The 14,628-nt window shown below is 41.6% G+C and overlaps 1 protein-coding gene and 1 pseudogene across 1 annotated transcript in view; one reads left to right on the top strand and one right to left on the bottom strand.

Annotated features, from left to right (window-relative positions):
- The window catches only part of DNHD1 (dynein heavy chain domain 1), a 77,706-nt gene that overhangs the window by 18,951 nt on the left and 44,127 nt on the right, over positions 1 to 14,628 (top strand). Inside the window, 6 exon segments of the mRNA XM_032240583.1 lie at positions 17 to 271; positions 381 to 518; positions 654 to 705; positions 9,325 to 9,590; positions 9,681 to 9,924; positions 14,424 to 14,581. Of these exon segments, the coding sequence (XP_032096474.1) occupies positions 17 to 271; positions 381 to 518; positions 654 to 705; positions 9,325 to 9,590; positions 9,681 to 9,924; positions 14,424 to 14,581 (1,113 nt within the window).
- On the bottom strand, positions 6,695 to 9,192 carry LOC116525275 (annotated as a pseudogene).

A 14,628-nucleotide genomic window follows, 5' to 3' on the forward strand; every position in this document is an offset into this window, starting at 1 on the left:
CACTCTATGCTCACAGGTTCATGAGGACACATACCACATGCAACAGGGCCTACAGGAGCGAGTGCAAAACTGTGACAGGATCAGGACAGGCCAAGGTTCCATATACCTTCAGAGCGTACAGCGCAAGCAACTGGAGCAGAAGCTGAAGCAAGTAGAGGCGTGGTGGCTGCAGCTGGGAAAATTTGCCCGCCTAGTCAACTACATGATTTGTCAGAGCCTCATTTCTATCTTGGAAGAGGAAGTAACCTCTTTTGTGGCCAACATGCTTCAAGTGAGGTGGTGGGTGGCATGTGTGGAGGTGGCAGGCAGTCCAGGGCCACGTGGTGAGGAATGTATACTGACATCTAGCCCCTTGACTTTTCCTGACCCTTCTTTTACAGGCTCCAAGGCAGAAACCCTTTCTCTCATCACATCTGGTCTTTGATGATCATGGCCAACTGTCTCATGTGCCCTGTGTTGAAAATATGATCCAGATTCTAAGTGGAGGCCTACAGTCTGTCAAGGCCTCTGCCTTGCAGGTATTCTGGATTGAGCGGAGAGCTAGCTGTGGGAATTCCTAGTTCCTATCCTCTGAGTAATCAGAAGCTTACAACTGGGTTTGAATCCCTCATTGTTTTCCCATTTCTGCTCCTTCTCCATATCCTGGCATGAAGGTAATGCAGTCTGCAGACCTGAAGACCTCCTTGGATTCCTTGTACTCTGAAGGTATTTAGGGAGATGTAGGCAGGGGATAGGAAGGCTGAAGGAGGGGAAGGGCACAAGTGCGAACGGCATGGGAAGCAGGCAGGAGGTCCAGGGTATAGAGTCAGGCATTGGGTGTGGATGGTGAAGCTCTAACCTGGGTACTGTACATGTGTGTTGTGGGTAGAAGGGTCAGGGAATGTTTTTGCTCACAAATTCACGTGTATGTGCCTGCAGTGAGAGGATGTTTGAAAGAATGTGAGTACATTGTCCTTCCAAAACTGGTTCATTCAAAACTCTGTGAGGTTTTACTCCAGTGCCATAATTCATTTCATTTACTACTGAATTTTATTTCTAAGTTAATTTGTACTTGTTTAAAGAGCTCTGCTTGCTCAATACTTGCTTTATGTCATATAGCTCTTTTTCATTTCATATGGTTTAATTCATCGATATTGAAATATTTTATGGTTACCAATTATTGGTTATCAATCTTCACACTTATTAACCATCAGAGTGGAAATACATCTTCACATTTCCCTTATTTAGGATACTAATGCTGTCACAAGTAAAATCAATAAATGCAATCGGTCACATCTGACTCATCGATACTTTATTTAATTTCCCCATTCAACTTCTATCTGTTCATTAAGACGATTTAAAGACATAACATTAATTTTAGGGAATAGGTGACAAGGACAAAAAAGATTCATTGAAACGACCCTGTGTCTTTTACAAATTATACATCAGTCGGGGCACATTATTTTCCCCAAATAAATTTAGATTAATTGATAGCAACTATTATATTTGTTTTCCATGGTTCAGTGGAAAGAAGGAAGGCTCTGGAGTCAGACTCATTGGTTTACTAGTCTGAAAGTGGAAATAATGAAAATACCTAACCTGTAGAATTTTTAAAGATTTAAAAGAGGCAATGTGTCTAGTATGGTGCTCAACATATAGAAATATATGCTACAGATAGTACCTTCTTACTATTAGTATTAAAGAGGTAGATAAATCAGACATTTCACAGCATTTCTCATATGTGGTACTAATTCATGTTATAAATATGTTGTAGTATTTTTTTGAATGGTTAAATGGAGCAAAAGAACCCTTGAATTTGTATTCTAAATTCTAGTAAAGCTGACAATATTTACCTGCCATGTCTTAGGTTGTCCCTTCTACTTTTAAAAAAGCACATGGACTGATATGTTAAGGGGTGAAATGTCATGATGCTTATATCTTACCTTCAGATTGTTTAGGAAAATGAAAAGATAGAAGGAAAAACAAATAATGCAATGTGGCAAAATGTTAATGGCTGTTGAATCTAAGTGGATGGATAAGGGTGTTCATGGTACCATTCTTCAAACTTTTCTACAAAATTTGAAGAAAAAATATCTGAATGGAAAATCAGATTAATATCATGGACTAATCAAAACCAAAGTTCTTTTTGTTGTTTGTTTTTGAGATAGGGTCTCACTCTGTTACTCAGGCTGGAGTGCAGAAGTACAGCCTCCACCTCCTGGGCTCAAGTGATCTTTTGCCTTTAGCCTCCCAAGTAGCTGGGACTACAGGCACATACTACCATGCCTGGCTAATTTTTAAAGTTTTTGTAGAGATGGGGGTCTCGTTGTGTTGCCCAGGCTGGTCTTGAACTCCTATCCTCAAGCAATCCTCCCATCTTGGCATTGCAAAGTGCTGGGATTACAAGCATGAGCCACCATGCCTAGCCAGACCAAAGTTCTATTGTCCTTAAATTCTTTAAAAAAAGTAAAAAGTTTTGATTTGTATTTCTTTAATGATCAATGATATTGAGCTTTTTGTTCATATGCTTGTTGGCTGCATGTACGTCTTTTAAAAAGTATCTGTTCATGTCCTTTTTTTAACTTTTTTGTTTTGTAAATTTGTTTAAGTTCCTTATAGATGCTAGATATCAGACCTTTGTCAGATGCATAGCTTGCAAATATTTTCTCCCCTTCTTTGGTTGTCTGTTTACTCTGTTGATAGTTTCTTTTGCTGTGCAGAAGCTCTTAAGTTTAATTAGATCCCATTTGTCAATTTTTGCTTTTGTTGTGTTTGCTTTTCTCTCTTACAAGTGGGAGCTAAATGATGAGAACTCCTGGACACAAAGAGGGGAACAACAGACACTGGAGCCTACTTGAGAGTGGCGGTGGGAGGAGGGAGAGGACCAGAAAAAACAACTATTGGGTACTAACATTAGTACTGTGATGAAATAATTCGTCCAACAAACTCTCGTAATAAGAGTTTACCTATATAAAAAACCTGCACATGTACACCTGAATCTAGAATAAAAGTTTAAAAAATGGAGTAAATTTTGAATAAAGATAAATATGTAGCAGATAAAACAATACTAGTAGTCTTTAAGAGACATACATCCAACTGAGAAAACTTTTATTTAAATGAGGCAACATTTTTATGGCCTTTTAGCTAAATTGCAAAACGATTTCAATAGCCCCACTTACATATAAAAATATGAAAATTAACTCCTTTTCAATAGAAATGGACTCCTTTTCAATAGAAATACATTGACTAGATTCTAATCAGTAAAATAATTGTCAATGTATTATTAATAGTTGCAACTTATTCTCCAGTCTTAAATTGTGTTCTCCAGCATTTTCCAGAGAATGTTTTACAGCTAAAAAAGAGTATTAATATTACTATCTGATGTCCTTACAACCTTATGAGAAGTTTTCTGCAGTTCAAAACTCAGAAAACACAATCAGATAATCACTTTTCTTATCTGTCAGATGTCAAATTAAAAAACCCTAAAGTTCTTATATTAACTTTAATATGGCAATATCCTATTAAGATTGGAATATCTTTTTGATATTTTTGGTAAGACAAATCTGAAAAGAGACAAAGGATTGGCTAATTTTAATCATATGCTCTCTTGATGTACATTTTGGTTGGGATGGCTGAAATTAGCTTAGAGATATAATGTAAAGAACGAAAACGTGATTTTTTTGCCAGGGGACTGCATGGGAAAGGTCTCTTCAGGGTATGAGGTATGAGCAGTAGGACCAGGAAGAGGAAATACAGAGGGAAGCAGTGTGACCATGAGTAGATTTATAGATGAGAGGGAAGGAAAGGTTTTTTGTTTGTTTGTTTGTTTGTTTGTTTTTGCTGCTCTGTGAGAAAGAAACCTTGGAGGGATGAGGAGTTGTGTAAATATGTTTAACAAGAAGCTTTGCTCTGTGTGGAATGTCTGAGTCACTCACTGAAGGAAACCTATAGTAAAGATCTACATCATTAAAGCCTTTCAATTTGGATTGATATTTTAAAATTCAACTCTATGTTGACTTATATGTATTATAGCAATATATATAAATTGTCAATGGAAGCCCCAGATCCTTTAGAAATGGCAGGTAAATTGTGTTTATTTGACTTAGTTCATTTCAGATTTCTTCTTAAGGCTAGGCACAGTGACTCATGCCTGTAATCCCAGCACTTCGGGAAGTCAAGGTGGGAGGACTGCTTGAGGTCAGTAGTTCAAGACCAGTGTGAGCAACACACTGGTTGTGTGTCTCACACAGTGAGACCCTGTCTCTACAAAAAAATTATAAACTAGCCAGGTATGGTGGTGTGCACCTGTAGTTCCAGCTACTCAGGAGGCTGAGGTGGAAGGATTGCTTGATCCCTGGAGTTTGGGGCTGCAGTGAGGCATGATCATACCACTGCATTCCAGCCTGGGTGACAGAGATACCATATCTAAAATTTTTACAACATTTTATCATTATAAGCAGTGTTTTATTTCATTTTTTCCTTGGCTATGAAGTTAAGTGATTTCTGTTTTGTTTTGTTTGTATGTTCTTTTGCCAAATTCCATTGAAAATAGACTAGCTTTTCTTTCCATTGCTTGGAATTACAATTGACTTTGTATAGCACCATATTGCCTGAGCACTCTCATAGATCTTGGCACCTTGAAACACTGCTCTTCAAGCTTGTCTTGTATTTTGGAGCTCACAAAACAGACAATTGCTACATTCAAAGGTAGAGAAGAAGTAACAGCACCCGTCTTCACAGAATTTGAAACTAGAACATCAGGAATAGAGCCCCTGTCTCTCAAATTTCTTATTCTTTTTTCATCTCTTCTTCTCTCTGTGCATCTTTCCAGTTCCCCTGCCCTGATTCCTGAGACCAGTTATCTCTGCTTCCTCTGGGTTTTCTGCTCCCTTATTACTACTTCTTTCAAATAACTTAAACTTTTTATGACACCAACTCGTTCCTTGACTTTATATGATCTTCTCTAAGTTTTCCTGTCTGTGAGACTGATTTAGTTCAACTTTTCAAGACAAGGAGTATGACTGATTCAGTCTTTCCTGTAGATTGCATGATTTACTTATAAGCTATGGCAAGGGGATGTGTCCTGGTGCAAAATAACTGGATTTTAGCTATAGGTAAGGGCAGATCTTCTTAGAAGATTGTCTATGATGGGGCAGGTTACAGTCTTCAGCTCTGCTTGGTTTTGGCTATAAATGTCTATTATATTGGCCTGAGTATGGGGTTGATTTTGGATTAAATAATCTTAACTCAAAACTATGTATGTACTTATAACTAAGAAATTCATGATGCAGCTAGAATCAGCCACAGTGGCCTAAACAATAAAAACAGAAGTCTTGAAGTAGGTGCTTCCAAGGTTTGTTCAGTGGCTCAAATGTGTCGTCAATTACCAGGTTCTTTGTATCCTTCCATCACTCCTTCCTGCTTTTAGCTATAGGTAAGAGCAGGTTCTGTTAGAGAGGTGTGTGTGGTGGAGGAGGTCATGATAAAGTGGTTTTTGGTTTTTTTGTTTGTTTGTTTCTTCATTCTCAGCCTTGTTGCCTCATAGTTGCAAGACAAGCCGCAACGTCAAGCATCCCATTCTTAAGCAAAATCAGGCAGAAAAGGATAGGCAAGGTTAACAAGAGCGCTTTGTTTCTGATTCTCACTTTTTGCCAGGAAAAGGAATCTTTTCCAGAAACTCCCCATCAGACTCACTTTTACATCTCACCATCAAAGTCTGCAGCATGTGTCTACCTCTAGCTATAAGAAAGGCTGAGAAACCAAATGGCTGACATTCTCAGTGCCTTGTGGAAGATGGTTCTACAACCATAGAGGAAGGGAGAAGGGAATAGCTATTGGGTAATCAACCAATGTGCCTTCAGAGTTCCATTCTTCAGGTAGGCTTTGTCCACCTGGCAAGCAGGAGAACCACCAGCATTCCCGACATCGTTATTTCATACTGTACTCTTTCCTTATCCCTCACTTAATCTTAGTTCTGTAAGTAACAATATATTTAAGCCTACCAGCAGTCCTTATGTTGATGTCTCTAGTGATTTTGTTTGAAGGTCACTTTTTACTAAATTCCTCAGGAAAGGCTTGTAGGAACAAAATTCTGAAATTCTTCTATGTTGATAACAGTTTGTACCTTTTGAAAGTTAGTGTTGCTGGATATAAAATTGTTGTTTTACACTTTTTTCCTTTGCGTATCTTAAATATGTTATTCTGTTTTCTTAGGGCATTATGAGTTGCTATCAAAAAGCTTCCAATAATCTAATTTTATTTTCTTTACAAAATCTCTTGTTCTTTTGCCTATTTTTTTCTTTTTTATTGAAATCTAGTTATTTTAGTTAGAATATATGTTGGTATTGAACATTCTGGGGAAGGATTCTCAGGTATGTTATTTCAAAATGTGGCGTTATATCTTCTTTTAAATTTCAGAACAGTTTTCCATAATTAAGGTTTTGTTTTAATGAAAAGTATATCTTTATTGTATTTTCTTGTCAAACACCTTTACTTGAGGCAACAACTGAAGTATAATTTAATTCAGCAGGAAATATCACACTCTGAGGGAAAATACACACTCAAAAAAACCCTTAAATAAGTCAAACATTCTTTCCAAGGCACAGCACTGGCATTTTCAGACTGACAGCAGAACAAGGTTGTTTTTATGAAACAAAATCATGAGTCCAGAGTCTGTTTTTGAAACAGCTTTCCACTTAATCTGCATTTCTCAGGCTTAGGGAACAACGCTAGTGGCTTTCCTCTGGGCCAGGTAGCCGGTGACAACGCCGGAGGGTAGCCTCCGAATGCAGGAAGAGTCTTCCATGGTGCTGAACCGCGGTTTGCTCTGGGGGTCTGTGCAGTTGGGAAGAAGGCCTGAAACATCGAATACTTCTTAGCTGGCTTAAAGGATGGAGGTGCATCAATACTGAAGTAGTGAGGAGTGTTCAGTTGCCCCGCAATGCCCTTTCTGAAGCAAAGATTTGTTTCAGGTTCTTCCAGTTTCTGTTCTTCTTGCCCGCTACTGCGCCACCGTGGCCAGAGTGCACAAAGTTGGGATCCTTAGATGGCATAGGTTTGGCAGCTTTTTCCACAGGTCCCCCTGCTAAACTCAGAGGGCATCATTTTATTCTGACTCGTGGCTTCTATGCTGATACCCTGCACGAAGCTGGAGGCAGACACTTTTTTCTTTTTACTGGTGCCATAGCCCCTGCCACTGCGGCTGCTGTGGACAGGGCTGGCTGGCCTCTTCTTGATGTTCCTTGTGAGGATCCCTTGTCCTCATTTGTTGAAAATGTCATCCTTGGGCTTTTGGTTTTACTATCTAATTGTTCTATCATTTCTGTGTGGGCATTTGGGGGAGATTTCAAAATGATGTTGCCTTTGCCATCACCTCAGAATCCTTTCTGGCATTTTTTAAAAAGGATCATTCTTGTTCTTATATGGAGCAGAGACTAGAAGGTGTAGGAGCCAAGGACCAATGCAGGGAGAAAAGTTAGAAGGATGTTGCAATAATGCAGTGAGAGATGATGGTGAATTGGGCTGGGAGAGGAGGACAGGTGGCGGTAAATGTGGTGAGAATTGGTTGGATTCTGGGTATATTTTCAAAGTAGAGACAACAGGATTTTTAAATGGGAGGGATGTGTTGTGTGTGAAAAAGAGTCAAAAGTGACTATAGGCCGGGCGCGGTGGCTCACGCCTGTAATCCCAGCACTTTGGGAGGCCGAGGCGGGTGGATCACGAGGTTAAGAGATCGAGACCATCCTGGTCGACATGGTGAAACCCCGTCTCTACTAAAAATACAAAAAATTAGCTGGGCATGGTGGTGCATGCCTGTAATCCCAGCTACCTAGGAGGCTGAAGCAGGAGAATTGCCTGAACCCAGGAGGTGGAGGTTGCGGTGAGCCGAGATCGCACCATTGCACTCCAGCCTGGGTAACAAGAGTGAAACTCTGTCTCAATAAAAAAAAAAAAAAAAAAAAAAGTGACTATAAAGATTTTGATTGGAGAACCTGGAAGAACAGATTTTCCATTTACTGAAATTGGAAGACTGTAGTTTTGTGGGGAGGAATTAGAGTTCATTTTGGCCCTGTTAAATTTGAGGTGCATTTTAAACATCCAGATAGAGAAGTGAAGTAGGCACTTATTTAAATGGGATTGGAGTTAAGTGAGGGATCTGGGCTACAGATAAATTTGGGCGCAAATAGATAGTACCTAAAGCCATAAAGCTGGATGAGACTTCCTAGAGAGTGACTACAGCTGGAGAAGAGAAGAGATCAGCTAAGAGTACTACAGGCTTGGGTGTGGATAGTATGGCTCTTATTTCTGAGCATTTTAATTCTTTCCTTTATTTTGTGTGAAGTTTTAACATAAATACTAAACTTGTCATTTAACCAGTTTCTTTTTTTTTTTTTTTTTTTTGAGACGGAGTTTCACTCTTGTTACCCAGGCTGGAGTGCAATGGCGCGATCTCGGCTCACCCCAACCTCCGCCTCCTGGGTTCAGGCAATTCTCCTGCCTCAGCCTCCTGAGTAGCTGGGATTACAGGCATGCGCCACCATGCCCAGCTAATTTTTTGTATTTTTAGTAGAGACGGGGTTTCACCATGTTGACCAGGATCTCTTGACCTCGTGATCCACCCGCCTCGGCCTCCCAAAGTGCTGGGATTACAGGCTTGAGCCACCGCGCCCGGCCCATTTAACCAGTTTCTAAAGAGTTAAGGAGTGGCCAGTTTCAAGAATATTCTTTAAGACCAATAACTGAGGACATGTTCAACCTTCCTTTTCACCAGCTCTGTTCTGCAGATGCTGGAGACTACAAACTACACTTCCCAGACTCCTCTGCAGCTAGGTGTCATATACAGTTTAGGATCTACCAGTTAGACTTACAAAAGACCTCGATTCAGAATTGAATTAAGTTGGGGAAAGAGGCAGGGCATATGCCATCCATTCTGTGGATCATAGCAGAGGCAGTGTGTTTTGTAGTTAATGGTATGACAGTGACATCCCATTTTGCCAGGCAGCACATGGCCCTGAATGCTCAACCTAGAGAGGTTTTGTATTTTAGCTCTCCTAATTATTCTGCAACCCATTTAATATTCTATAATAAGTCCCTTCCTGCTTAGACTGGCTAGAGTAAATTCTATCATTTGCACATGAACTCTATCTAATAAATCCCCTCCTTGGGTCTAGTATTTTATATTGGTGATATAGATGTATGTGTTAACTTACTCATGGGCAGAGAATGTGTGTGTGTGTGTGTGTGTGTGTGTGTGTGTGTGTGTGCGCACTGAGGGCAAAGAGAAAGGAAGGTTGTTTGTGGGCTCTGGAGGGTACTCACTGACAATTATGGCATTTGCTCCACTAGAAGAAGATGAAGAGGAGAACCCAAAAACTAAATTTCTGATGCCCAAATTCCATGGCCAGCCCAGCGATGCTGTGAGCATCTTCTGTGGCCCGAATGTAGGATTGGTATGGCCCTGGAAGTCTCATCCAATTGCTGGTATCTTGGAGGTCCGGGGGTATCGGCTGCAGGGCCAGTACTTGCCCCCCAATTATAAGCAGCTGGAAGAAGACTTGGACAACAACCCTCAGATCCAGCAGGCACTGAACATACAACGGGTGCTGCTGGAGGTAAGAACAGTGGTTTAAGGGGTAGGGTGCTGCCCACCAATTCCCATTATAGCCACCTGCTCCTGCCTTACACACCTTGTCTGCCCTTAGGGTATGCTGCAGGAGGTGCAGGAATTCTGCAGGGAACATCATTGGATAACAGGCATTTATGAATTCCTGCAATCCTGGGGGCCTCAGAAGCTGGAAGACATGAGAGGCTGTCCCATTAAGAACTACGTGATGCTGGTGAGCCGCCTGAATGTTTGGCAGGCCCGTGTCTCCAATATGCCTGTCGAGTTGCTCACAAAAGGCAAGTTGCTGCTGCTTAGCTGTCATGATGTACAGGCAGAGATGGGTGAGTACTGCTCCTCCTCCCCCTTCTCTTTCCTCCTTCACACAGCCTGCCTTGGTCCTGGAATTTCCTCCAGAGACCTTTGGTGCAGGCCTCTTATTGGACCTATGAAGCCTTCCAAAGCCCGAGGTTCCAGGCCCTTCCCTTTGCCATGAAAGGTATGCTCACTGCAGAGGGTGCCTCTCTGTTTTGGCTCTGCTCATTCCTTGTATTCCTTAGGTATTATGTTCCTGTGCTTGGGTTAGTAAGCTCAGTGTCTTTACAGAGATTCTTGGGAATCAATGATGCCTTCTCTTTGCATGTAGCAGAGTGAAATTTGTACTACATTTTGCATATGTAAAAAGCTACTCACTTTAACCAATCTTGTCTTACTCTGTAGTCCTAACTTCCACTGGTAGTGAAAGAATGTAATGTTTCCAATTAAAGAAAGCTCCTTTTATTTAAAGCAGTCACTTTTGGTCTGATTCAGCCTATTTGGGGCATCTGGGCAATTAAAAATTTATACTGTAGTTCTGGGTTGTTTTTACTCTCAAATGTTCTTTTGCTCCCTTTTCCTTCCCAGGGTGCCACCTGTACTGGTATAGGCCAGTGGGCTGGCTTCTGAGGTTTAATACATCCTTGCATGGTCTCTGCCCTCCTGACATTGCTGCTTCTGGTGCTGCTGTGTCCTGGGATTATAGAGCTGGGGTGTGTTTTCTCGGTCTAATAGGGGCCTGGAGTGCCTATCTTTGCTGACCCGTCCTTGCCTTGGCATTTGCTGGCATGGCTGATCCTTGGGGTTTTAGTGCATCCTTCATCCAGTCCGTGTCTTAGGCTGGTTACCCCCATGGCTTTTGCTGCAGGGTCCCTAGTTCCTCGACACAGGAACTTCATCCAGGCCCACTGGCCGTCAACTCTCTGCTATCTCCTGTGTCCCCTGCCGTTTGGGAGCTGTGGGAAACTGATAAGCATTATATCTGCCCTCTTTTTACTACAAAACATAACACTATGATTTCTACTCTGCTGTGACTGTTTCATGTTACCAAGGGGCACCCTAAAAGGTGGTCTCTTCCCAAAGTTCTGTGTGGAAATTGGGGCTCAAGAGCATTCCACTATTTTCTCCTCAACTTACCTCAAGTTCCCTCCCCATGCCACTTACTACCCCTACTAAGGTGAGGCCCAATTGTTGGTATCCCTGGGTCTCTGAGAAATCTAGCTTGTGACCTAGTCTTTTACCCCGCCTTCTCTTTCTCCCTTCCCATGGGAAGGCTATCTCATGCTATTGTGTACTAACTAAGTGCCTCAGCCTAGGAGCTCATGTTAGAGAGGCTTACAGTGGGGTAGATTGGGAAGCCAGTGAGTTGTTGTTTTAGGAAATATGGAGGTTGTTCTCTTTCCTCAGCTAGCCTCAAGGATGGCAATAGCCAATAGTATCTACTTCCTGCAGAGACTAGATTCTATTGGACCCATGGCTTCCCAGGCCTACTTTCTTTATGAAGGTTAGAAGCCTTGGAACTGTGGCCTGGAAAGAGTTTGCTTGAATGCCCTGCTTACTTGGCTCTCAACAGATGAAAGCACATGTATCGTTAGGTATCCAGTGGGCCACTAAAACTCCCTGCTCTTGTACAGAGGGTTCAGGTTGGCAAGGCAGGAACCAGGAAGACCTATGATTGTTTTGCTTTCTTTCTGGCCCTGTTTTGGTCAGGCTTTACTTCACTGCTGCTCCAGAAACTCACTGTTGACCTAGTTTGTTAGCTTTTTGATCCTCAGTCCAGGACCAACTAGCCTCTTTAAGAGAAGCAGGTAGAGAGAAATAAGTGCTGGATTTAGAAGCCTGTCTCTGTTTTCCACTTGCTTTGTAACTTCAGATTACTGTGTTTTAGTTTCTTTATTTGTAAGCTGGGCATGATAACGCAATCACTCACAGGGTTATACTAAGGAGGATTAAATGAAATATTATTTGCAGTACTCTTAGCATTGAGTGTGGCATTCAGTAGGTGCTTAATAATTTTTTCATTTCACCTTATCCCCTTCTGTCCACTCTCATCCTTCTTGCTGATCTGTTGTTTCTCTTCTTCCTGAGCTCCCTTGAACAACAAATGGTGTAATTAAACACTCTGATGAGTTAGCTTCACCAGAAACTTGGGGTCACCCTTTACTCCTCCCTCTCCTTGACCTTACTACATCCAACTTGTCACCAAATCCTTGTCATTCTTCTGCCTCCTAAATATCTCTTAAATCTGTATTTTATCCATCTCCAGCTTCTAATCCTAAGTTCTATTTTATCAATCCATTGCTCCTTTATACCATACGGTGTCGCTGTTGAGCTCCCATCTGCCTTCATCAGCCTGTTGCTACTGGTACAAAAGCAGTACCATAAAAAGAAACAAAAAAGCAGCACCATTGCAATGGCCTAGTTACTGTTATGTTCCAAAGGCACGGTGTGAAAAAGGATGAGTTTACGTGTTCGTGTTCTGTTTAATATAGGTTGTCCCTCAATAGGCTTTCTCTTAGTAGGTTTTCTCAATCTCAGATCTTAGTACCCAGTTGTCTTGGTTACTTCCTCCAAGTCTCTGAAAGTGACATACCCAGTATGTCTCAATTATCTGTCCCCCAAACTCACTATTTTACTTTCCAGTTGCAGAGATGCTAATAGGGGATCGGCCAGTTTACTTTACACATAACATAAAATATATATTTATATATTTAAGTGCTTTTTATTTTTATTTTTTTTTGAGACGGAGTTTCACTCTTGTTACCCAGGCTGGAGTGCAATGGCGCAATCTCGGCTCACCGCAACCTCCGCCTCCTGGGTTTAGGCAATTCTCCTGCCCCAGCCTCCTGAGTAGCTGGGATTACAGGCACGTGCCACCATGCCCAGCTAATGTTTTGTATTTTTAGTAGAAATGGGGTTTCGTCATGTTGACCAAGATGGTCTCGATCTCTTGACCTCGTGATCCACCCGCCTCGGCCTCCCAAAGTGCTGGGATTACAGGCTTGAGCCACCATGCCCGGCTTAAGTGCTTTTTATAAACATATGTTTTATCTATGTTTACATTTATATTTATAACATAAACATATTTATATTTAAAATATAATGGAGTGGAGCCATACGGCCTGAGTTTGAATCCTTGTTCTGCCACTGTGTGATGTTGATCAAGTTACATAACCTCTTTGAGCTTCACTTTGCCTATCTGTAAAATAATAGTATTTACTTCAAAGGGATTTGTGAGGATAAAATGGGTTAGTATAATTAAAGTACCTGAAATAGTGTCTGGTATGTAGAAAGCACTCTATACTCTGTTTGGTGTACCATATTTCTATATTGTATTTTCCTATTCTGTGCATATTTTAACATCTCTGAACTTTAAAGATGTCTCATGATTGAAGACGTGTTAGAGTTTGGATGACATCAGTTTTTTTTTGTTGTTGTTAGTGGTATATAAAATAATGGTGCTGGCCGGGCACGGTGGCTCACGCCTGTAATCCCAGCACTTTGGGAGGCCGAGGTGAGCGGATCACAAGGTCAAGAAATTGAGACCATCCTGGCCAACATGGTGAAACCCTGTCTCTACTAAAAAGTACAAAAATTAGCTGGGTGTGGTGGCGCGCGCCTGTAGTCCCAGCTACTTGGGAGGCTGAGGCAGGAGAATTGCTTGAATCTGGGAGGCAGAGGTTCCACTGAGCCGAGTTCCTGCCACTGCACTCCAGCCTGGTGGCTGGTGACAGAGCAAGACTCTGTCTCAAAAAAAATTAAATTATATTATGTTAAATAATGCTGCTTCTTACAATAAGATCTTAGATTTCGTGAGGTATCATATGGGTTTTATCCATGCCCTCTGAAATAATAAAGTTGTTCATACTACCAAGGGCAGCTTCCAGGATTATCTTCTAGCCCCCTATCCACCTGAGACCTTCTTTACTTTAATCCTTAAAAACAAAAGGCAGATCATACCATCTTCTTGGTCCCCCTTCTTCTAGAGAAAGGCAGTAAGACTCCAAAAGCAGAATACTTTTATCTCTGCTAGGGTATTCTGCTATTCACAAACATGTCATTTCCATACCCTTGCACACACTGTTTAATCTTTTTGGAGCATTAACTACTCAACACATCCAACTCCAATGTTCCCTTCTCTGAGGAGGTCTTGCCCAGCCATCTCAGGATACCCACTGCATCCCCACCTCTTAGCAGCTATGCTGGCTGAAGGCTCCCAGGCACTCACAATGGATTTATCACACTGATTTGTGATTGCTCATTTATATGTCTGACTCTGCCTCATATTATGAGATTTTAGGGTAGGGAAACTTTCTGTCTTATTCATTTGCTCTTGTCTACCAGTATAGGGCACAGTCTGCAGTACATAGCAGCTGGCTGGACATTGAGCAGGCATCCAACAAGCTTTTAATGAGATAATTCATGGTCTGGCCTGCCATTCAGCCTACTCCCACTCTGGAACCACAGCACTGTCCCAGCACCCCTTCTTTTTTATGCATCCCTTCACACCTTACTCTCTTGTCTGCAGAATCCAAGCTGAACAGCATAAGGGAGGACATTCTTGCACAGGTGCAAAATGAATGCTGGAGCCGCAGTCAACAGCTCATGACAGAGCTCACAGATTTCATGCATGTCTTCCAAACCATCAACTCAGATATTCACGCCATTGCACAATGCACCCAGAAGGTGGGCTTTCCCCATTCATCCTTCCCAGCTTATCCAGGGCCCATCCT

Source organism: Sapajus apella, unplaced genomic scaffold (assembly GCF_009761245.1).
Source record: "Sapajus apella isolate SASKATOON/1434 unplaced genomic scaffold, GSC_monkey_1.0 scaffold47, whole genome shotgun sequence".
Classification (NCBI taxonomy): Eukaryota; Metazoa; Chordata; class Mammalia; order Primates; family Cebidae; genus Sapajus; species Sapajus apella.